Source organism: Sceloporus undulatus, chromosome 6 (assembly GCF_019175285.1).
Source record: "Sceloporus undulatus isolate JIND9_A2432 ecotype Alabama chromosome 6, SceUnd_v1.1, whole genome shotgun sequence".
Classification (NCBI taxonomy): domain Eukaryota; kingdom Metazoa; phylum Chordata; class Lepidosauria; order Squamata; family Phrynosomatidae; genus Sceloporus; species Sceloporus undulatus.
The window spans coordinates 116,304,476-116,326,437 of NC_056527.1; the positions used below are offsets into that span (position 1 = coordinate 116,304,476).

At 46.3% G+C, this 21,962-nt stretch overlaps 2 protein-coding genes across 3 annotated transcripts in view; both read left to right on the forward strand.

Moving 5' to 3' along the window:
- Positions 1 to 5,433, forward strand: part of KCNAB3 (potassium voltage-gated channel subfamily A regulatory beta subunit 3) — a 27,069-nt gene extending 21,636 nt beyond the window's left edge. Inside the window, exons 8-10 of the mRNA XM_042473915.1 lie at positions 1,135 to 1,302; positions 3,664 to 3,752; positions 4,250 to 5,433. Of these exons, the coding sequence (XP_042329849.1) occupies positions 1,135 to 1,302; positions 3,664 to 3,752; positions 4,250 to 4,339 (347 nt within the window). The 3' untranslated portion in view covers positions 4,340 to 5,433. The remainder of the gene's footprint in view (positions 1 to 1,134; positions 1,303 to 3,663; positions 3,753 to 4,249) is intronic.
- Positions 5,434 to 16,256: 10,823 nt separating this feature from the next.
- Positions 16,257 to 21,712, forward strand: RNF227 (ring finger protein 227). 2 transcript variants are annotated; one of them, XM_042476443.1, is made up of 2 exons: positions 16,257 to 16,922; positions 20,358 to 21,712. In XM_042476443.1, the coding sequence occupies exons 1-2, from the start codon at positions 16,294 to 16,296 to the stop codon at positions 20,368 to 20,370; spliced, it is 642 nt and encodes a 213-aa protein (XP_042332377.1). In that variant the 5' UTR covers positions 16,257 to 16,293; the 3' UTR covers positions 20,371 to 21,712. The 2 variants fall into 2 exon arrangements, with proteins under 2 accessions (XP_042332377.1, XP_042332376.1); XM_042476442.1 differs by having other exon boundaries at positions 16,257 to 16,885.
- The last annotated feature ends 250 nt before the right edge of the window (positions 21,713 to 21,962 follow it).

Genomic DNA, 21,962 nt, shown 5'->3' on the forward strand with positions numbered 1-21,962 from the left:
TTTTCTCAAATGAATCAAAAAGCCCACTATTGAAGGACTGCCTTTCTTGTCTCCTTCTCCCCCCAAACATCCCCCTGGATATTTTAATTAATCTGAAATGGTTACAACCTTAGAGAAGATGCCATTGTCATGCCTTGGAAGTCTTAATCTTCCACCTTACAAAGAGGCACTATTTAGACGATTTCCTTCTTGGGACTCCAACTCCCAGAATTCCCCAGCCATGCTGGCTGATGGATTCTGGTAGCTGTAATCCACACACACACACACACAAACCCTGTCCAAACTACCCAACAATGGTTGGGAAGAAAAGGGACACTACATCCCTTTAAGTTCTGTTTGCTCCCTGTTGCCACCTTGTATGATCCAGCACTAAGAACCAAAACTGGAAATAAATTCTGGGGCCCAAATTAAATCCGGTTATTCCTCCAAGCCCCTCTCTTCCTTTTCCTTCTCCTCCCCCCAAATGCCATGTTATGTCATGAACTGGTACATACTTGCACTTCTATGCGCCATCTTGACCCACTGCTATCCCTGCATACTATGTGTTTTCTTCCATAGGATTTCCCCAATGATTTGTTTTATGTGAGACATTAATCCATGTTATTGCTGTAAAATAAGCTATATTAGTGGTCCGTGATGCAGCAGATGGTCCACAGCAGAGAAGCTTCCCATCCCTTTCACAGACGGGATCCATCATCCCCTCATGAACTGGGCCCTTCAACAATTCATTCTACACAGATTATCCCTGGCTAGCAATAATTCCTCAGGGGCCAGGGCTGGGTGCATCCCCCCCCCCATCCCAGAATGAGGCTGATGGAAGATGGACTCGAAACAACAACAAAATCAAAGCAAGACAAACCAAGTGTGCAGGCCTGACCCATCTCCTCCTCCCATAGCTATGAGAACTGTACAAGCAGATTAGTAACAGAAAATAATTTGCTCCCAGAGTCTGTTCTTAGCCTTCATATCTTTTCCCAGCCTCAGACGGCTGAGCTAATGCAAATAAAAGAAAATAAAAATCTAACAAGGTCACTTATTGTACAGATTAATCCTTGCAATGCTATTGGAAAGCTGTTCATGTTTGGCCATTATGCTAGCAAGGACTCCAAAAGCCACCTATCTACCTGGTGGCAGAGGACCCCAGCATCTCATATCGCTTCTTGTTGGCCTCCCTCCTCCAGGGATACCAGTGGCTGAAAGAGAAGCTGCAGAGTGAAGACGGGAAGAAGCAGCAGGCGAAAGTGAAAGAACTCCACCCGATCGCAGAACGCCTGGGCTGCACTGTGGCACAGCTGGCTATAGGTGAGGGGAACATGGGAGCTGGTGTTCAGCAAGGAGTGGACTTACGGGTGTGTTGGCATGAACAGGCCTGAAGTGCCCTTGGAAGTATCTGAACTTTTAGACTCAGGCTGCATCCAAACTGCAGAAATAATTTGCTTTGACACCACTTTAACTGCAATGCCTCAGTGCTATGGAATTCTGGCCCTTGCAGTTTGTTGTGGCTCCAGAGCTCTGGTGCACAAATAAACTAGTGTCCAGAATTCCACAGCATTGAGGCATAGTAGTTAAAATGGTGTCAAACTGGATTACTTCTTCTAGATTCAGTCTTTGAGTAGGCAGCCTTAGAAGGAGGTGGGCTATTTGACATGCAGCTACAGACATTAACAGATGTAGATGATTAATTACACAGCTTCAAAAGTTACTTTTTAAAATAATTTGTTATTGACTTGTGAAGAAGCTCTGAAGGAGGCCATCATTCACTCATTCTGTTACTCCTTATTCTGCTGTAACTTTTTCTTTCCTGGGGAAAAGGGGCTGGGATATATTTATAAAAACAAAGAAAATGTCCTGAAATTTAGGAGGAAATCTTACAGTATTCTGGGAACACTTTTTAGCCTCCCAAAAAGTAATGAAGAAAGTTAATGAGTAAACTTTACATGAAGAGGGGGTTGGAGTAATGAAGTAACTACTTGTGTCCTTTATTTCCAAAAGGACTTTTTTTAAAAATGCCCTTGTTACAAGCAACAATGCTTTTTTTTATAATGTGTTATTTTATTTCAGGGCATTTTAAAGGAATTGTTACTGGGTATCTCTTCTCCCGTTCAAAAAGTTCATGAGTGGAAATTACTCCATTACATAAAGTCCTGACATGCAGACCATGTAGAAAGAAATTTCTTTCTTTTAAACAAGACCTGCAAATACTTCTACACCCATCAATATCCTAGCTATTTTTATTACCCTTCCACACCAGAAAATACCTGAATTAAGAAGAATAATCAAAACTTCAAAAAATTGGTTTAGAAATACAACTGGCCTCAGATTGCTAAAGATTGCAAAAGATTTGGGATTTTTTTTTATTCTTGGTTTGCAGTAACTTGCAGGAGGCATTGAACCAGGTGAGGATCCACTGATTAAATTGTAGGTGGCCATTTGGTGCCACTGGGACAAATGCTAGGAGTGGGTTTCCATTCGGACACACAACTGATTCAAAACATGCCTTGCTCTGCTTGACGGTCTTTGGGGAGCAGAGATGAAGGCAGTCCAGAATATGCTCCCTGGAAGAATTAGGAGAGCAAAGAATCTAACCCATCCCTGTGCAAGATAAGATTGAGATTGTTTACTTATATCCCGCCTTGACTCCAGTTCTGGAATCAAAACGGCTTACAACACATTTAAAAAGCACATTTGTAAAAGTTCACAAAATGCAAAAGTTATAGAGATTAAATGAGCAAAAAAACAACAACACTAAAACCAGATTAAAGCATACCCCATTAAATACACACTGGCTGACATAATGGCACAGCAGTTGGGAAACCCTGCACATTGCTTTGGTGGGATGGGCCTTATACACCCAATTCGTCAAATGCCTTTTGAAACAGAAAAGTCTTTACTTGTCTGTGAAAAGAAAGCAGGGAGGGTGCCAGTCGAACCTCTCTGGGAAGGGAGTGTCAGAGCCTGGGAGCTGCCACTGAGAACGTGTTCCCACCAGCTGTAGCTATGAGGGTCTCCCCAGCAGATCACAAAGCAAGGGATGGTTCAAAAGGAAGAACATGGTCCCTCAAATGACCTGGACCTGAGCTGTATAACCTGAGGCAGGCTAGCTGCTGCTGTTGAGTAATTCCTTACCATCCCCTCAAACTTCATCTTCCTCTGGGAGCTCCAGAGGAACTATCACAGTCAGGGACAACAAGCATGGAGATTTTGCCCAGCTTTCCTTCCTTTCCCCAGCCTGGGCTGTTTCAGCAGCTGGCCTGGGGCCTGACTAACTGCTGCAACTGGACTTGGGAAGCCATTTCCCCTCCAGCCCAGTTTGCTGAGGGCCTTTGTAGGTCATCACAGGCCATTCCGGGCTTGCCTACTTTCTGTTTGTGGCAGCCTGGTTGCTGCGTTGTAGACTGGGGGAAGGAGGGGAGGGAAAGAGGAGACTGTGAGTGAGTAGATGACTAACTTCTTTTTTGGCAAAACAAAAGATTACATTAACAGAATGGCTTTTTAAATCATATTTGTAAGATCTAGATGGGAGCTGTAATCCAGTCCATATGTGAGGCACCAATCTGGTAATAGCAACATTAGAAGAGTGTAGATAATTCTCCTGTTTCTTACCTTTCTTTCTTTCTTTCTTTCTTTCTTTCTTTCTTTCCCCTGTTCTTTTTCCCTAAAAAGCCTGGTGTCTCCGCTCTGAAGGGGTTAGCTCCGTCCTCCTGGGGGTCTCCAGCACCGATCAGCTCATTGAGAACTTGGGATCTATTCAGGTGAGGAGAAAGAGGGGAACATAGTGTCATGTGGGAATGGGGACAAGGCAGATACACAATGTGAAATGGAGATCAGGGTACTCCCCAAGGGACATCTGGGCAAAAGTGCCCAATGTGCTTCAGAGCACTCTTGCTGTAATGGACAATATCAGCCTATGTTTAAAAACAATCAGTTGTATCTCATCAAATGCCTGAGAGTAGGAAAATGTCTTAAATACAATAAAATAAACATTATCCTTGTACCCCGCCTTTCTGCTGCAGCCATCAAGGCGGCTGACATGACTAGAATATATTGATCGGGTGCTGAAAAAATAGCGATGTCTGGCTCTGGTGGGTCTTGCTGGGGAGGACATTTTATGAACAAGAGGGACCACAGTCAGAAAGGCTCCACCTTCTGAGCCAAATGCAATTTTATATTAATGAAACAAACAGGTGACAAAGAAAAAACAGTCTTCCTTCCCTTCTTAACATTCTCTTCTCTTCTTCTCTCTTTACAGGTTCTAACCCAACTGACACCCCAAGTTGTCCAGGAAATAGATGCACTCCTGGGTAACAAGCCCAATACGAAAAAAGAGTCCCGGGCGTAGGGACACATTGGCGCCCGGGACTGTGCACGCTTTTGTCCCAACAGACTGCAAACCCCTCTGCTCCTCGATGGGGGGCACCTGTGCCCCCCTCACCTGCCTCCCCCACTTATGCTCTCCCACCAGCTGCTGCCTCTTAATTCGGTGGGGGTGGGCATCAAGGGGCTGCTTTGCGCATGAACCAAATATCCATATACTTCCAACGGTGGATGAAGTGGGGTGGGGGGGCGGGATTTGGGGTTACTCTGCCCCACGGCAGCTGCTTAGAGTATACAGTACAACTATATGGCATGAGCAACTCAGCTATGGGGCTGGCGGGTGAGAGGCACCGCCTCCTGCTAAGGCCGGAACAAATGGCCGCTTTGCCTCTTTTTCCGTCTCAATATGCCTGATTCGTTTTTTGTTTCTTTTCAAAGGAGCAGGCACAGAGTAAGAAGGTGAAGGGAGGGAGAGTAGTCCAAACAAAAGAAAAGCACACAGCATCCATCCTTAATTTATCATAAGCAGTGTCTTCTGCTCCATTGCGGTAGTCCCAATGGTGTGTGGATGTGCTGAGTTACTCCATCTATGTGTGGGTTTATTTTTAGTTTCTCGTGGTCACTTTTTGTTGTTCTTCCATCTTTTCCACCTTCTTTGTTTTGTGATCGTCCACAGAGGAGTTGCCATAGATACAATCCGGTGGACATTTCCCTGGTACAAGAAACAGTGAAGTGTGTGGGTGCTACATGAAAGCACAGCATCCTAAATTAACAGGCAGGAAGGGCAACATTTTGGGTTTCCTGCTGTATGCATCAAAAGCACAAGGCCAGTTTGGAATGTAAGCTTCAATTAGAGTAAAACAGGGGTTTATCTACACTGTACAATGAAAGCAGTTTCATCTCACTTTAACTGCCACAGTGCCATGCTATGGAAAATTAGGGATTTGTAGATTGCAAAGGACTTGAATCAGCTGCTGAAGACTCTACGACAATCCCAACTACAATTTCTAAGGTTTATTTAATCCCCTGTCCCTCTTCTTAGGGTATCTTGGGAACTGTAATTCAAAGGAGTGCAGAGCCACCTTCTTCAATATGACATTTTGGGCACCACAATTCAAAAAGGACATTGAGAAACTGGAGCGTGTCCAAAGGAGGGTGACTAAAATGGTGAAAGGTTTGGAAACCTTGCCCTATGAGGAGCGACTCAGAGAGCTGGGGATGTTTAGCCTGGAGAAGAGAAGATTAAGAGGTGATATGATAGCCCTGTTTAAATATGTGAAAGGATGTCATATTGAGGAGGGAGCAAGCTTGTTTTCTGCTGCTCCAGAGAACAGGACCCGGAACAATGGATGCAAGCTACAGGAAAAGAGATTCCACCTGAACATTAGGAGGAACTTCCTGACAGTAAGGGCTGTTCGACAGTGGAATACACTCCCTCGGAGGGTGATAGAGTCTCCTTCCTTGGAGGTCTTTAAACAGAGGCTGGATGGCCATCTGTCAGGGATGCTTTGATTTGGATTTCCTGCATGGCAGGGAGTTGGACTGGATGGACCTTGCGGTCTCTTCCAACTCTATGATTCTATGATTTTCCAGATGTATCAGACTACAACCTCTCACTGCAATCGTCCTGGCTGGGGTTGATGGGGGTTGTGGTGCAACCCATCTGATGGGAATAGGGTTGGCAGAACAGGGGCTCACTTAAAGAGTGGGGGGAAAGGCTCCGGAATGTGTCTTTTCTTCCCTTCCATGTGATTCTGGATATCCTTATTTGATTTATCATAATGCATTGTGTATTTTGTAGTGGTACTTCTCCCCTGTCAGCCAACCCCAGGATGGACTTAATTCCACCTGTTCACATTGGCAGGAAAGCAAAGCTGGCACCGTTTCTCCCTCAGTTGATGAGAGAAACCTTCCGTTCTCCTCTGTGGTTTGTGTTCACCATTCATGCCCCCCTTAACACCAACACTACCATTCTCTGTGGAAGTCTGTGGCCTTTTTCCTTCCACCTTCTTAGTTCCAATTTAGTTGCTTCTTAATGTTGAATTATTGTTTTAAAAACATACTCATCTCCTCTAGGGAAAGAGAGCCATCTCTTCTTAAAGCAATAATAATGCTCAAAAGTGCCCTCAGGGTTATGGGAAGCCTTGGGGCAGCGAGGAGAGGGCAAAGGGTGGTGTTGAGCCCCCGGCCCCCTCTCGCCCAGGGTGCCCCAGTGTCCCATTTTGCACAACTCATTGCTTTGGATCCGCCTCGCTTCAGGACAGGGCCGCGTTGTGCCTGCGCTCCTTGCACTGGCTGCAAAATTGTAAAAAACTTGTACAATGCTATGTTTCATTCCCTCTGGCAAGAAGGAACCAGCTTCATGGTGTGTAGAGTAACATTTCTTTCCCTTTCAGGGGTCTCTTTTGGCAGATATAACCCACCCCCTTGGGGAAATTCACAAAAGCCCATTTAAAAAAATCTACCTGATGAAAAGCATAGGGAAACAGAATAGGAAATACAGCCACCTGCCGCACAAAGCTGTTTCCTATAACCCCAGTGATCCAAGAGGTAGAGACTTTTAAATGACCTGGTTAAACTGGCAGGGCTCAGAGTGTTAGCCCCTCTTGGACTAAACCTCCCAGCATCCCCAGCCAACCTGGAAAGTGGCCACACTGTCTAGGGAGAACCTGGGAACTGTAGTCCAAAGAAGCCAATTTTCCAGACTCTGTGCAAAAGCAGCCCCCACTGCACACACTAACATCTCAAAGGCTATCCCTGTAAGTGAGGCAGTGGCTGCTCATGTCTCCCATGGGCTGTGGATCCACTGCGGGATTTAGTCTGAATTTTGAACAAGCTATTCAGGGCAATGAATAGTATCAAACACCCCCTCCCCCCCATGGTTCACTACCCCAGTGAATGCATTCCCCATCCAGCTGTCGCAGAATCCACCAGCTGCCACCAATTCCTACCTCCAGATCTAACCAGGCCAGATTTTCTCTCTGTAGCTATTTATATCTGACCAACTTTTGCTCTCCTGGCGTTCTTTCAAACTGGCAAAGCGGGGAAAGAGGAAGGAAAAGGCACAAATACGTACAGAATATACATATATATATATATTCCCTGCTTCCAGCATGGCTGGGTCACCTGAGGTCACCCTCAGCCAGATCAAAGAATGGGAAAGGCTTGAGAAAGCAAAGCCCATTCCAAGGGCAAGTAGCCCCCTCTTCAGGCCAGTGGAAGCACTGCAAAGTCTTAGGCCTCAAACCCCCCCCCCCCAATCCCTGCAGAGACCCCCTAGAAGGGGAAAATGCTTCACATATATGTAGAACTGAGTGCACTTGGCTTTCAAGGGGTCTTCTTCTTTTGGGGGTGGGTGGGAGGAGGGTGCTGACATTTGAAATGTTGAAATAAACAATACATGAAGTGACCAAATTGAACCAAGCCTGCACTGGGTCTTCCTTTCTCCTTGCATTTGGGACTGGCAAGGGACTTGGCCCACTAGGCTGGCCTGGCCTTCAAGACTCCCCCAGGCAGCAAACCTGGCGCCCAGAGTGGATTCACAGCCCACTTCTTGGCATGGAACTTGCCTCTGGTTATTGCTTTGTAGAGGTTGAGTTTCCCATATGTACAATACCAAAATCCTCCAAAATAATCTAAATGGGTGGCTGAGACAGTGAGACCTTTTCTTTCTGATATTTTAGTGTACATAAACTTTGCTTCATGCACAAAATTAAAAATGCCACTGGAATATTGGAAAAACAACCATTGCCAGTCCCCCCCCCCAGTCTGAGAAGCACTGCTAAATGCCACTGTCTGTGCCCTGGGTGGGGCCTCCAGTACCTGGTGACAAACATTCAGCCTTCCTGGGGTTCCCCATACAGCCCCACTCCATGTCCCCATAACACCCTCATTTGGCAGCTTACCGATTCTATACAGAGGTCCCCACCAATGTTTTAAAAAGGTTTTCTACTTGCAGTTGGAGCTTTAAACTAAAATATGCTGGTATTTTGGCCCTATGTGAAGTCTCACAATAGCATGGTGTAGTGGTTTGAGTGTTGGTCTCTGGAAACCAGGGTTCAAATCCCTGGTTGGATGTGGAAGCCCACTGGGTCACCCAGGGCAAATCCCACTCTCTCAGCCCCAGAGGAAGGCAAACTCTCTCTGATGCTGTGTCCAGTTCTGGGCCCCACAATTCAAAAAGGATGTTGACAAACGAGTGTGTCCAAAGAAGGGCCACCAAAATGGCGAAGGGCCCTGGAAATCATGCCTTATGAGGAAAGACTTAGGGAGCTGGGTATGTTTATCCTGGAAAAGAGATGTTTAAGAGGTGATATGATAGCCCTGATTAAGTATTTTAATGGGTGTCACACTGAGGATGTAGCAAGCTTGTTTTCTGCTGCTCCAGAGACTAGAACACAGAACAATTGATGCAAAGTACAGGAAAAGACATTCCAACTGGTTGGAACTTCCTGACAGTGAGGGCTGTTTGACAGTGGAACACACTCCATCCAGAGAGTGTGGTGGAGTCTCCCTACTTGGAGGTCTTTAAAGAGAGGCTGGATGGCCATCTGTCAGGGATGCTTTGATTGAGAGTTCCTGCATGGCAGAAGGGGGTTGGACTGGATCAGGGCCCTTGGAGTCTCTCTTCCAACTCTATGATTCTATGAAATTGTGCTAAGAAAATTGCAAGATAGGTTTAGGGTCACCCAAAGTTGGGAAGGACTAGAAGGCACACAACATACTCCTGTATGTAAAGTACTATGTGGAATACTTGAAAGGTACCCTGTAAATTATTATTATTCTCCTGGGACTGGCTTGGTTTGTAATCCCATGATGACCGATAAAGGCACTCTCCCTGTTTAGGAAGAGGCTGAGTCATGGCTGCTGCCTCTGCTCCTGCCAATTTCCTCTTTGCCTTCCGAAGTGAACAAAGTGAGTCAGTGGATGCCGTCACCTTCCAGCTGGTGATAAATCAACGAGGGATGTTTTGTTAGGCCTTTTCCAAAGTAAACTTGAGAGAACCTACAAGGGAATCGAGGAGACCAAAGTGACAGGGAATAAATGTGAGACTGAAAGAAGTCCAGGGGACTAGACCTCACTAACCTCATAATATACCGTACTTAAAATTCTTGCAAGACTCATTGGTATCACTACAGTCAACTCATGAGATGAATGCTGAGTTTTAGGCAGCCAAAACAGTATAACCCAGACATAGGGGACTGCTAGGCTCAGAGGCATCCTGCATTTTGGTAACATATCCCATTCCAACTCCCACATTAAAAACAAATGGGAAAAACCCATCTAATGGAGAGGGAATATCCTCAAACAGCCCATTAAGTACTGGAGATCTGGGAGAGAGAAGTAATTTGATAGAGAACCCTGAGAGATCACATTGTTGCCCAGATAGAACCACAAATAGGTGCTGTTGCAAGTACCATTTGTTTCATGTTATTCTGAAGAGAAGGAATCAAAAAGGGCAAAAAGAAACCCTAAGAATGACTATGACCTGGAGGGGCCTTTCTTTCTTGTGTGTGTCTCTCGGTAGATAAGGACCATACTCCTCTAAAATCAATAGATCTGGTCCCCTCTCTTCTATTTCCAAAAAATGGTGGTTTCTCCTTTGTTGCAACATCACAGAAGAGTATAAAGCAGCCCAGAAGTATGTGGACTGGGGATGGTGGGAACAGTATTCCCATGCTACCATGTACAAATTTATTTCTGGAAGCTAAGTAGGGTTGTGTGTGATTAGCCCTTGGATGGTAGACCACCAGGAAGGAATACCAATGATCTCCTGGTAGAGCTGAGAAATAATTCCTCCTAAAGTAAACCCCAATAGAAAGGCACATACTCCTGCTAGTCAGAGTTGACAATAGTAGACTAGATGGATCAAGGCCCTGACTAAGGATAAGGCGTTTTCCTATGTAGTCTTAGACAGTTGCAAGACACCAGATTGGGGCTGATGGATATAAAGCCTGTGCTGTCACAGCATCCTCTCTGGGTCCCGCAACTGGTTGCTCCCAAAGGAGAGATCAAATGTTTGTTGCTCTCCTCATCGCAGCTGGTGTCTGACGCAGAGACAAATCTCATCAAGACTCTGCCATTCCTAGCTATTTCAAATTCCCTCGTGACAGCCAGGTGCCTCATTCCCTTGTCAGAGATCACTCCAGCTGTCAAGAAGGAAATCTGCATGCAATTCTCTCCCCAACCGGTTTGATGGCTTCCTGTTTACCTAAAAGGCATTGCTCCCAGTTTGCAAGGAAAGGAAATCTTCACAGCATCCAGATGGTCCTGATCCACTGTACTATATATACTTAACTATAAGTTGAACCCCTGTATAAATCAAGGGTAGCTTTTAGGGCCAAAACTATGGATTTTGATATGACCCATGTATAAGTTGATCCATGTGACAAAGGATCTAAAGGATGAAGCAAGGAAAACAATGCCAAACAATGTACAAAATTCCAGCAGGCACAACTCTTTGTGCTCATCTTAAAGGATGAGAGGAGAGAATAAAAGGGCCTTAATGCTTCCAGGAGAGATTATGCTCTTCCTTTTCACCAGGGCATGGTTTCTTTTTTAATCAGAGTTAAAGTACAGTACTTGCACTGACCTGTGGATAAGTCGACTCAGGATTTTGGGGTCAATTTTTAACTAACATTTCTAGACTTATACATAAATATATACCGTAGTTCCAAAATGGGTCTGGAGAAAAGCTCTGGTTGGGATTAAAAGTTTGCACAGCCCACTCCTCAAATTTCAGAGGCTATCATACGGGAAATGGAAGAGATCCACAGCATTTCAGAATCGAACAGACTTGTTGTGGCATCTGTTTTTATGGACTGGAATCCATTACTTATCCCACAGGTAGGAGATACATACCTCCAGGAAATACAGAGACATAAGGATGAGGAAAAAAACAATACTAAACAAAAAAGAAAGAGGAAATAGACCGGAGCCAGGAAAGAGAGGGAAGAAATAGAAGAAAAAGATCCATCCCACTATCCCCTTTGATTGTCTAAATATAAAAACTTTTAGTTCCAACTTTAAAGCATCTATCCAAAGTGCTGAATTCTAGCCCACAATTAATCTCGGTGCCTTGGATGGTTCTTTTAAATTTAAAGCTCAGAAGAAATTCACCGTCAATTGACTGAGCATCGACTTGGAAGCCACCAGCTGCCACCAGAATATGCATCAGTGCAGATCTGGGTTCCCTTGAGCCGCACTTCCTGATACATGAAATAAGGCTCATGGAGCCTTTGTGGGAAAATCTCATTTATGGCTTTGTATGCAGCCAGCTGGTGCCTTTTTAAAAAAATGTAGATGTTTCTCTCTGGAAATGCTGGCTCTGTAAATAGGAGAGTGCAAAAGCACAGCCTGGGATGTCGGGGAAGGGGCAGGGGATGTGCTATGATAGGGTCAAGTCCACGGAGACAATCCAGGCCAAGACAGTCCCAAGCATCTGTGCATTTCTAGTGCATGCTGAAACGCCCTCAAGGATAATTTCTGGATGAAGACTTCATCAAAATATCAAGCAACCTGGAAACAACTGCAAGTGTGCATACTTAGGGGAACAAAAACCTATGTGTTCTTAATTCCCGTGCAGCTTGGATTTCATCAGAAGGCAACTGCCATGGTCCCAGAGGAAGAAGGACTCATTGCCAGCAGGATTACTCACAGTGGGAATGGTAAGCAGGCTTTTCACACAGCTTGCCCCACACAGATGCCCAGCTGGTGCAATACCGTAAGGTATCCGAAAAGCACACACAGCTCTCTGAAAGCAGGGAGTAAGCGCCAAGCATCCTGGCTACAAGGAAATGCATCACGGGACCCAAAGCAGCCGGGTCACAGAGGCTTTAGACTGTATTTGTCTTTCCAGTAAATCTTATTTGTCTGGTGATTTGTTTGAAAGGCCCAGGGAGAAATCGTCCGGCAGGGGAGGCCAAACAAACTAAAAACCTTCCCATTACCTCAGAGGGTTTCCCCACAAATCCTCCAATGTCCCATCTCTGGCCATCAGCCAAAGGAGGATGGGAAGCATCGCAGGGTCTAGTCAGTCTGACTGAAACCAGATTCGCTTAAATCAAAATTTAAACTGCTGCTCCAAAGGGTTCAGTTTTGATGATTTAATTCTCAGCTTAAATCACTAGTGAAAAAGATTTGACCATGTTATTTTTTTAGTAGAAGGACCCTATTGTTTAATACAACCTGAATATATATATATATGTATGTATGTATGTATATGGAAGTTTCATTAGTAGGTAGGCACAAACTGAGCAAATGTTCTGTTATCGGATTAACTTTCAGTTCATTCATTCATTTCATTTATATGCATTTTCTTTATATCCATTTCATGTATATTCATTTATATGGATACAAATGGTAGGCTCTGCTCTACCTGCCCAAATTGCCAGACCTTCTCCAGAGGGAAAGCTAAGAGAGAATAGGACTGATCAGGTTATCTTCCATCGCCACCAACTGTTAACATATTCCTAACATATAATTAGAAATGGTATTCATGATCATATGTTTGCCCTAAGCTCTTTTCTAACTAATTGTTCTAAAAGAAGCTTTGAAACCTAATTTAACTTTTAACAATGTAATTTAATGTTTTAAAACCTATTTTTCTTTTTCTTTTTTAAAAATCCAAATCTTTTAATCAGTCTGGAAAGGGATGCATTTCTCTCCTCCGGGTCTTGAGACAGAGAACCTCATCTAGTCACATCTGTGGAATTCTCAGCCACAAAAGGCGGGACGAAGCCACCAACTTGGGCCCCTTTAAACAGAGAAGAGTTGTTTCATGGACCACGGCTTGGAGAAGAGAAAACTGAAGCACGATGGCCATATTTAAATACTTGAAGGAGCATCATCTAGATGAAGGAACAAGTTTGTCTTCTGCTGCTTCAGAGACTAGAACATGAATCAGTGGATTCAAATGACATGAAAAAAGATTCCAGCTAAACATTAAGAAGAACTTCTTAACTGTAAAAACTACTTGACAGCCTTGGAAGCAGTCAACACTCCTTTTTTGGAGCTCTCACAACACAGATTGAGTGGCCATCTTTTAGGAGTGCTTTAACTGTCTATTCCTCCATGGCAAGAGGTCAAACTGGATGGCCCTTAAATTCTCATCCAACTCTATTATTCTACTCAGCAAGGTGCCATTTCCTGGACCTGCGCCATTTTAATATTCCCCCATACACTGCTCTTCTTGAAATATTTGCATCATTCGACTGCAGAACAGAAGGGAAAGCCATGGGTCCAAAGGCCGGTGGGAGGTTGTGCTGCCTTGAAAACATTGAATTGTTAGGCGATACTTCTCAGGCCCCTCGACCAGCAGGACCAATGGCTTGGAAGCAGCCTTTCCTCCAAGCTCTGATTAGAGTTGCCAACTTTTTAAAGAGTCTTTGCTCCTGTGCTCGAAAGACCCACACAAGGCAAAGAAACTGATGTGTTTCCTATTTCTACATCACCTTTCCTCAAGTAACGCTCTGAGTTAGGGATGGGCAGAGGGTCTGAAAACCAAACAAAGTCAATGTGACCAGAGCAAAAAGGGTGGGATGTGTGTGTCGTTAAAACGAAGGGGACAGTTAAACCAAATGCAAAGTGAATCACTACTCCTTAGAGGCTTTCGGGAAAGGCAATTTGTTCTTTTTGGGGAACAGAGGAGACTGGAAGAGTTGGGGCCACAGTGCCAGACTTTACCCTTGCTTTGGGTTTATTCCAAAGAAAGCCTCTCTTGCAAAGCCTCATGTGGAGAAACCATGTTGCTGAATTACTGAGCATCCAACGACTTTTGAAAGCAAACAAGCAAAGCCAAAACAAAAACTAAACCAACAAAAACTATGGAATGGCCTGTCAGAAGAGATCTGAAATATTAATAATCCTGACAGCTTTAAAAAGGCTGTCAAGACGGACCTCTTCCGACAGGCTTTCCCTGACTGACCCACTTGGTCTCATGAATGCGGATCATTGTGCAGAACACCCAAAAATGACCCATCTCTTTATCATTGTCTTGATTGTCGTCTGATCATCTGATTATTTTAATTGATAGCTTTATGGTGGGAGGGAATAACAGGACATATTTTTATAACTGATGTATTTTATGTTGCATTTTATTCTGTCTGTAAGCCGCCTCGATCCAGTGGGAGAGGCAGGGCAAAAATAAAAAATTATTGTTGTTGTTATTGATTATTGATTATTTTGCTGGATGTACATGATGTGAAGTCTCCATGACAGCTGGTGCATCTTGCGCCTTGATGGATTGTGATGTATCCCTCTCTGAGATTTTAAAACTGCAATTGTTTCTTAAACCTCCGAGATGCTGGGTTAAATTTGTGAGTGTTTGTCAATTGATGGTACAGCCCTCAAAGTTTCCCATTCTGGGATGACTAGAAACAAAGTGAACACGGCCAATGAAAGGGGAACCCATGGCCCTGCTTCCATTGCCTAGACTCTAGAAGAGCAAGGTTTCCCAGCCTTTTTGACTCCAGAAGCCCTTTGGCCAGTTCAACTTGGCAAGTGTCCATTCGGAACCCAATTTCTAGTTTTCTTATTTTGATGCTACTTTTTGTTTCTTATTCTTTAATTTCATTCTGTTTGTATTTCTTTCATTTTCCCGGAGAGGCCACTGGAGCCCCTGGGAAAGCCCTAAGAAGGGAACCGCTCTCCAGGGGATTGGCTGTATGCATTGGGAGAGTGGTCTGAGGGGGTTTCTTGGGGCAGGGGGCTAAGGGTGAATGCGGCTTTCCAAAGGAGGGCGACTGAAATGGTGGAGAGTCTGGAAGCCATAAAGTCCTATGAGGAGCGACTGAGGGAACTGCTGGGGAAGTTTAGCCTGGAGAAGAGAAGGTTAAGGGGTGACATGATAGCCCTGTTTAAATACTTGAAGGGATGCCATATTAAAGACGGAGAGAGCTTGTTTCCTGCTGCCCCAGAGAATGGGACCCAATGGAGCAATGGATGCAAGCTCCAGGAACAGAGATTCCGGATCAACATCAGGAGGGACTTCCTGTTCAACAGTGGAAGATGCTGCCTTGCAATAAGTGGAGTCTCCTTCTTCGGAGGTCTTTAAACAGAGGCTGATGGCCATCTCTCAATGGGATGCTTTGGTGGACTTCCTGCCTGGCAGAAGGGCTTGCACTGGATCAGGGCCCTTTTGGGGTCTCTTCCAACTCTACGATTCTAGGATATCATTTTAAGTCAGTGTGTAAGTCCAATGGAAACCAAGTCATTTGAGACGATGGAGCTGAAGAAGGCTAGGGATCCTCAAGAGTTAGTTTTGCCTGCTCTTTCCTCCAAAAACACAGCCTACAGCGCCTCTCCAAATGCATCTGAGGAAGTAGGCCAAAGCCTAGCAACTTAGGCTCAGGCTGCCAATGTCTCTCTAAGCGCCTGGCCTTCCTCAGTGGCCCCATCCAAGGCCTCCTCAGGGCAGGCCTTACTCAGGAAAGGTCCGCTGTGCTTTCAGGACGTTTGAGTTCATTTTCAGGGTTTTTTTAGGAATGCTGGGATTTGTAGTTTTGTGAGACATTTAGCCCCCTCTTAATGCCACAACAAAAACTACAAATCCCAGAATCCCTCAGCACGGAGCCGTGGCGGTCAATTTATTTCTGCAGTGTTGAGATTATTTATTCCTTTACGTATTATAATAAACATTACTACTTTGAATCTCATTTACAATCTCGCGCCAGAGGCGAAGCTGAGTCGCTCTCTCTGCCTGAGGCGCCGCTGTTTGATTCCAGGCTACGTCTGACGTCATCACGCCCCCTCATTCTTTCTCCCCAACCAATCGCCTTCTCCGTCGCTCGAAAGGGGCGTGCCCTTTTTCCCGTCGCCCGCTCCCTTCCTCGCGCCCCCGCCCCTTCGAGCTCCTGATTGGCGGGAAACAAAAAGGAGGCGTGGCTACAGCGCCGCATCGCGTTTATAAATAGAGGGAGTCGAGGCTTGGTGCCCCACAATCTCGCCACACATGTTGGTGGGAGGGCGTGGCCATCAAAAATGCTGGTGGAGAAGGCGCCTATCAGCGGCGGAGGAGGGGGAGGCGTGGCCTCGGAGTGCGGCGAGGAGGAGGAGCTGGAGTGCGGCATCTGCTGCATGCCTTACGACCGCTGCGGCCGCGCGCCCCGCCGCCTCGGGGCCGCGCACGGCTCGTGGAAGCCCTCGCGCTGCCGCCACGTGATGTGCAGCGCGTGCGTGTGCCGGCTGGCGCGCGAGGGCTGGTGGGAGGAGGTCACGTGCCCCTACTGCCGGGCCGTCACTCCGCTCCGCGAGCGAGGCAACCCTCTGGTGGCCGGCGTCAGGCGAGGCAGCGGCGGGGCCAGGAGGCGCCTCGTCCTGCCGCCCATCGACGCCGAGCTCTGGCACCGCGTCGTCCGCCTCCAGGAGGGGAAAGACGGCGCGGAGGCAGAGGCAGCGGAGACGAAGGACGAAGAGGAGGAGGAAGACGAGGAAGGACAGCAATGGCGGCTGTGGCGAGCCTTCAAGCGCCTCCTCAAGGGCGAAGGGAGCGCTGCGCATGCGCGGAGCCGGAGGAGGGGGCGTGGCCGCAGCAACTCGCTCCCCATTGGACGGCGGCGGATGCCCGTCAACCGTGAGTGGCCCTCCCTCGCCCTCTCCCTCCCCGCCTTGTATGTGACGTGAGCATCATGGCTGCTCTCTCTCTCTCGGATGGGAAGCGGGAGGATCATGGGAAGTGTAGTCCTGTCTAGGGACGAGATACAAAGCTTCTGCAGACTGAGCAAAAGCCGGAGGGTCCCATGAAGGAACACAGTGGCCTTTTGTATTAAAGAGGAAGGAAATAAGAACCGATGGAACTAAGAACGAAACAGAGACGAAGTTCCTGCTTCGTTTGAGGGCAAAGTGACTGAACTGGGGCCAGGAGACAGCCTTCGCGAGGCCTTCGGAGTCTGGGGTTTCGGAATAGGTCCATATATCCGCCGGTGGCCCCCAGACTCTGCCCGTGAAGGGCTTGGACTTCAGCGCCCAGAAGCCTCTGCCGTGTTGGCCAGCAGTCGGGGATTCTGGGAGCTGAAGTCGAAAAGCTCTTAGAGGGCACTGAGGCGACGCGGCGCAGCGGTTTGAGGGCGGGTCTCTGGCTCTCGAGACCAGGCTCCCAGTTGCAGCTCAGCCATGAAACCCATTGGAGAGCACACTCTCTCAGCCTCAGGGAAGGCAATGGCAAGCCTCCTCTCTGAGCAGCTCTTGCCCAGGAGACCCAGCCCCAGGGTCACTTGAGGGTCGCCATAGTAGGAAATGGCCTGAAGGCACAGAACAGCCAGGCTCCTTGAAGGCGAGACTCAGAACATAAAGGCATCCCTCATAGACGCCTCAAGGGTTGTGTGCCATTAAGTCTTTCCTGGCGTGAGGCGATCCTAAGGCAAAGCTGTCCTGGGGTTTGGCAAGATTTGTCCCCTGAGGCTGAGAGAGTGTGACTTTTTGCCCCAGGTCTCCCAGAGGGTTTCATGTGGGTCAGCCATGCCTTCTCCACAGGCCCTGTCTCTCTCTCTCTCTCTCCCTCCTCCAGCAAAAGAGGCCTGTCACTGACTGGCTCTAGTCCCTAAAGGCTTCTATGACAAGGGTGCGGGGCCCTCTTCAGAGCCTTAGGGCCACATTTAGGGTGGTTCTCAGCATGGCAGTATGCTGCCTTTCTCCCAGAAGGGAGCCTGGCCTCCCGCTGCTGGATGGGCTGAAATGCAGCCTGTGTAGCTTAAGGAGAATGTCTGGAACTCATGAGGCCCCTGTGTGACTTGAAGACGCATACATGCGCCCTTAATGTGGCTAAGTATTAGGAGAGTCATTTCAGCCTTTTAATAAAAAGAGACCTCTATAAAGGATGGAGGTCTCAAAGGGGGACAAGGCCATTTGGCCCCAGATGGAGATTGCTCACTCTTGGCATGTGCTTCTGTCACTTTTTTCTTCTCTATACCTCAGGACTCTTAATTTTAACCGGAGCAGAGAAATGCACTTAATTACCCAGAAGTAGTTCTGGTTTCCTTCTTGGGAAGGCCATGAAGCTGCGTGGTTTGAGCGTTGGAGTAGGGCTCTGGAGACCAGTCAGCCTCCTGCCAGAGGAAGGCAGTGGCAAACTCCTTTGGAAGAAATCTGGTTAAGAGAAGCCTGGTTAGGGCCACCGAGAGTCAGAAATGATTTGGAGACACATAGTGTTGGTCCCCTTTGTGCCGCTTCTGGAATCGGGTTGGGCTCTGGGCAGCAAGGGCTCCCTCTTCCTTTGGTGCATCAATTATCTGTACAAGACCATTTGTGCTTTACAAGGGATGCTGTAAGCCAGTGGCCCCCAAACTGTGCCCTTAAGAGATTTTGGACATCAGCTCCCAGAAGCCTCAGCCATGTTGGCCAATAGAGCACAGTTTGGGGGACCACTGCTGTAAGCAAATAGGCCCCTCAGCCGACATGGGGGCTTCTTGTGGCCCCTATATTCCCCATCCTAAACTGCAGCAGCCTGTCTTTGGTGCCCCAGAAGGAATGTCAAACCATTTAATCACTTCTGGGTCTCTGAAGGGCATTTTCTTACTTCCAGGTTAGGGGCAGCTTAGGAAGGTGAAACTGCTATGTTTTGGAACAGTTTTGCAGACTGATTTGAGGAGGAATCACTGTCATTTCTTTAAAAGGGGCCTGAAGCTTTGGGAATGTTTGAAGAAAAAGGTTGATGGTTGAAGATGAAATTACTGTATTAGTATAATGAAGCTCTCGTGTATCTTCTCCATTTTAATGAAACACTACATGCTTTCATTAATGTGCAGCATTAATTTACTGAGCTCTGTTTAGATAACAATAATAATAATAATAATAATTTGTTTTATTTATATACAGTACTGCTATTCCAAAGATCATAGCGGTGAACAGCAAGTAAGCTAATTTGCCCCCAACAGTTTGAGTACTCATTTTAGCTCCCTCCTCGGAAGGATGCAAGCCTGAGTCGAGCTTGGGCCCTTTTGCTGGTCTTGAACTCGCAACCTTGTGGTTTTGAGTGAATGGCTGCAGGACAGGCATTGAACCACTGCGCCCCCCAAGGCTCCATCACAGCCTCACAGCATTTATAAACATGAAGTGAAATACAAAATAAAACAAAGCCATTGGCGTCATTAAAGCACTTGGCATCCAGCGTTCCTTGCTGTGGGGCGTTCACTGTTAGCACATGTCTTCTGACCTGCCTTTCTACCAAATAGGTCAAAGCAATCTATGTGGCTCCCTCCTTCCCACTTTTTACTTGTACAACATCTTTGAGGCAGGTTAAGATGAGAGAGTCTAACTGGCCCAACAGGTCCCCAAGTGAGCTTCATGGCTCAGTGGAGAGGTAAACTTGGATGCTCCCTGGTCCCCGTCGGATGCACTCAGGATTGCACCAGGCAGCCGCTTTTGGATGGCCCTGGCGTGGAGCAGAAGCAGATGCTGTTGGCGCCTGTGGTCCCCTCTGCTGCCTCCACATTTCTCTTGGACCTGAATATCAACACTTAAAATGCCTAATACAAACTCATTTTGCTCCTTTAAAAGTTGGTTCATTCTTCTGCCTTGACCAGTGGTTCCTAAACATTGGTCATCCAGATGTTTTAGACTTCAACTCCCAGAAGCACCAAACAGCTCAGGCAACAGGAATTCTGGGAGCTGATGTCCAAAACATCTGGAGAACCAGTTTAGGAAACACTGCCCTAGACAAAAGTGTGCTGAGCTTTATGTGGGGGGGAATCCTAAGCAGCATTTCTAACTTGAGAATACAAGTGGTGCTTTATGGGTTAAAAACAGGGAAGCATAGGTTGCCAGAGTTCTTGAAAGTGAGAGCTCCATGACCTTTCAGGGCTAAAGTCTATGGAACTGAGCACTCTTAGTCCTTGGCTTGTTTCTGTGGGAGGGTAGGTTTTCTAGGCCACAGGCATTGAGATAAAATACACTCCCACTTTAATGTATGGTTCCTGTGAGGTGAGTCTATACAAGAGTGGAGCCTGTGCTGGCAAGAGCTAGATGTAGCATTTCAAGTCCTTGAATATAAAACAGGGTCACCTTCGCTGGTTGTTTACACTGGTACCTCTTTCTTCCCTTCTGCACAGCTTACGGCTCTGAAATGAAGGACTTGGCTCTCATGACTTGTTACATCATATGAAAGAACGTGGAAGGCTTGAATCAACAACGCTTATGACCTGCGCCTTCGGGAGAATGTAACCTGCTTGGCATTTACAAGCTTTGGGGAAGCTGGCCCTTGGCGACACCCAGAGCATTCTTTCCCCACAACATGTGCAGGATGATGGAGGCTGATGAAACTCCTGCCCTGGTTATTGCCCATGAAAGCACTTTGCTGCCCTTGGAGTCGCTGTTCTTTAGCCCACAGGCTCAGAGGCTGCAGATACGTGGCCCAAGAATCTCTTTCCTGCCCTGATCCATCCCATCTGCCATGTGAAATGCAGCACAAGAAGGGAGAGGGAACGGAAAGATTTAACGTGTCGTGTCCAGTCATACAAGATGCTACTTGGTTTCTCTTCCAAGCAGAATTGGGAGTATTTCAGTGGCCTCTTTGCAGACCGTTTGTCGTGTCTGTGTCTGTGTCTAGTTTTGCCCCTATTGAACATCTCTGTTACCTGTTCATAAACATATGGGAAAGCGTCAAAAAGCACCTTCTCATGCCCATCCTGGTAAAAATAGAGACAGATGTGATATGATTTGTATGTTTGAACCAAGTGAACTTTTGTTTCTGATTGTAAAATCATTATTTTTATTATTTTTATTTTTGATACAAGACATTCCTTGTTTTGGGGAGGAAACAGATAGGAAGAGGTAGATCATCCTTGAGTTCCCATTTGTGTGTCTAATCCTGCCTTCGTTACTTCACCCTTGGAGGGAAATAATGTTTTCCCTCTGCATTCAGAAAACATAAAACTTGGGACAATGGGATGCCTCACACCTTCCTTCCATCTAGAAAGCCATTGAAAGCATCAGGGGAGAGCCAGTTCCTGCCCAGATGGGGTTATTGTCTCAGAGGCATACACATTTTGCCTCATTTGACTATAAATTGGGTGCAGCAGGCAGAGATGAGGAATGCTTTATTGCTAACCTGCAGAGGCCTCTTGCCAGACAGCTCCTTGGGACTGGCGTTCTAGTCTGCTGGATGGCTTGGTTTCAGACACATAAGGGAATTTGTTATCTTTTATGAGATTACCAAGATGGCTTTTTCTTTATCTGCATTTGCTACAAACTAGAGAACAGATTTTACAGGTTTTCCCTCATTTCAGAATTTCACATGCAAATAGTAAAGACACACACTTGGACCTTCATACCTAAGAGTTTTAAATGATGGTTGTTCTTTTGATAAGAAGCATTTCTGTGAAATGTATTTGACCAGTTTCTGCTCAGATTTCTTATTTTGGTAATTGTAACTTATTTAATTTTAATAAAAACCTGAGATTTGGAATATTTGGTGACCACACATTTATAACTGGGAAAGGCCCTCACTGGTTCCAGGCGCATTAGGTAAAGGAGAATGGATGCCAGGTAGAATCCTCAGAGTTGGAAAGGCTCGCTAGAGCCATCTGTGCTAACCCCTGATGTCTTGATTCTACATTAGTCTGTACTGTTTTCCATGACTAGCATGGAAATGGAGGTTTCTGTATTCTTGGCAAAATAACTGTAAGGCAATACAGCTTGGTTCTACCCAAACAGCC

Excerpts from the sequence above, each read along its gene's own strand:
- RNF227 (XM_042476442.1), top strand. The coding sequence starts at position 16,294 with ATGCTGGTGGAGAAGGCGCCTATCAGCGGCGGAGGAGGGGGAGGCGTG. Across the intron at positions 16,886-20,357 it reads GCGGCGGATGCCCGTCAACC|CTTACGGCTCTGAAATGAAG; the intron begins GTGAGTGGCCCT and ends CCTTCTGCACAG.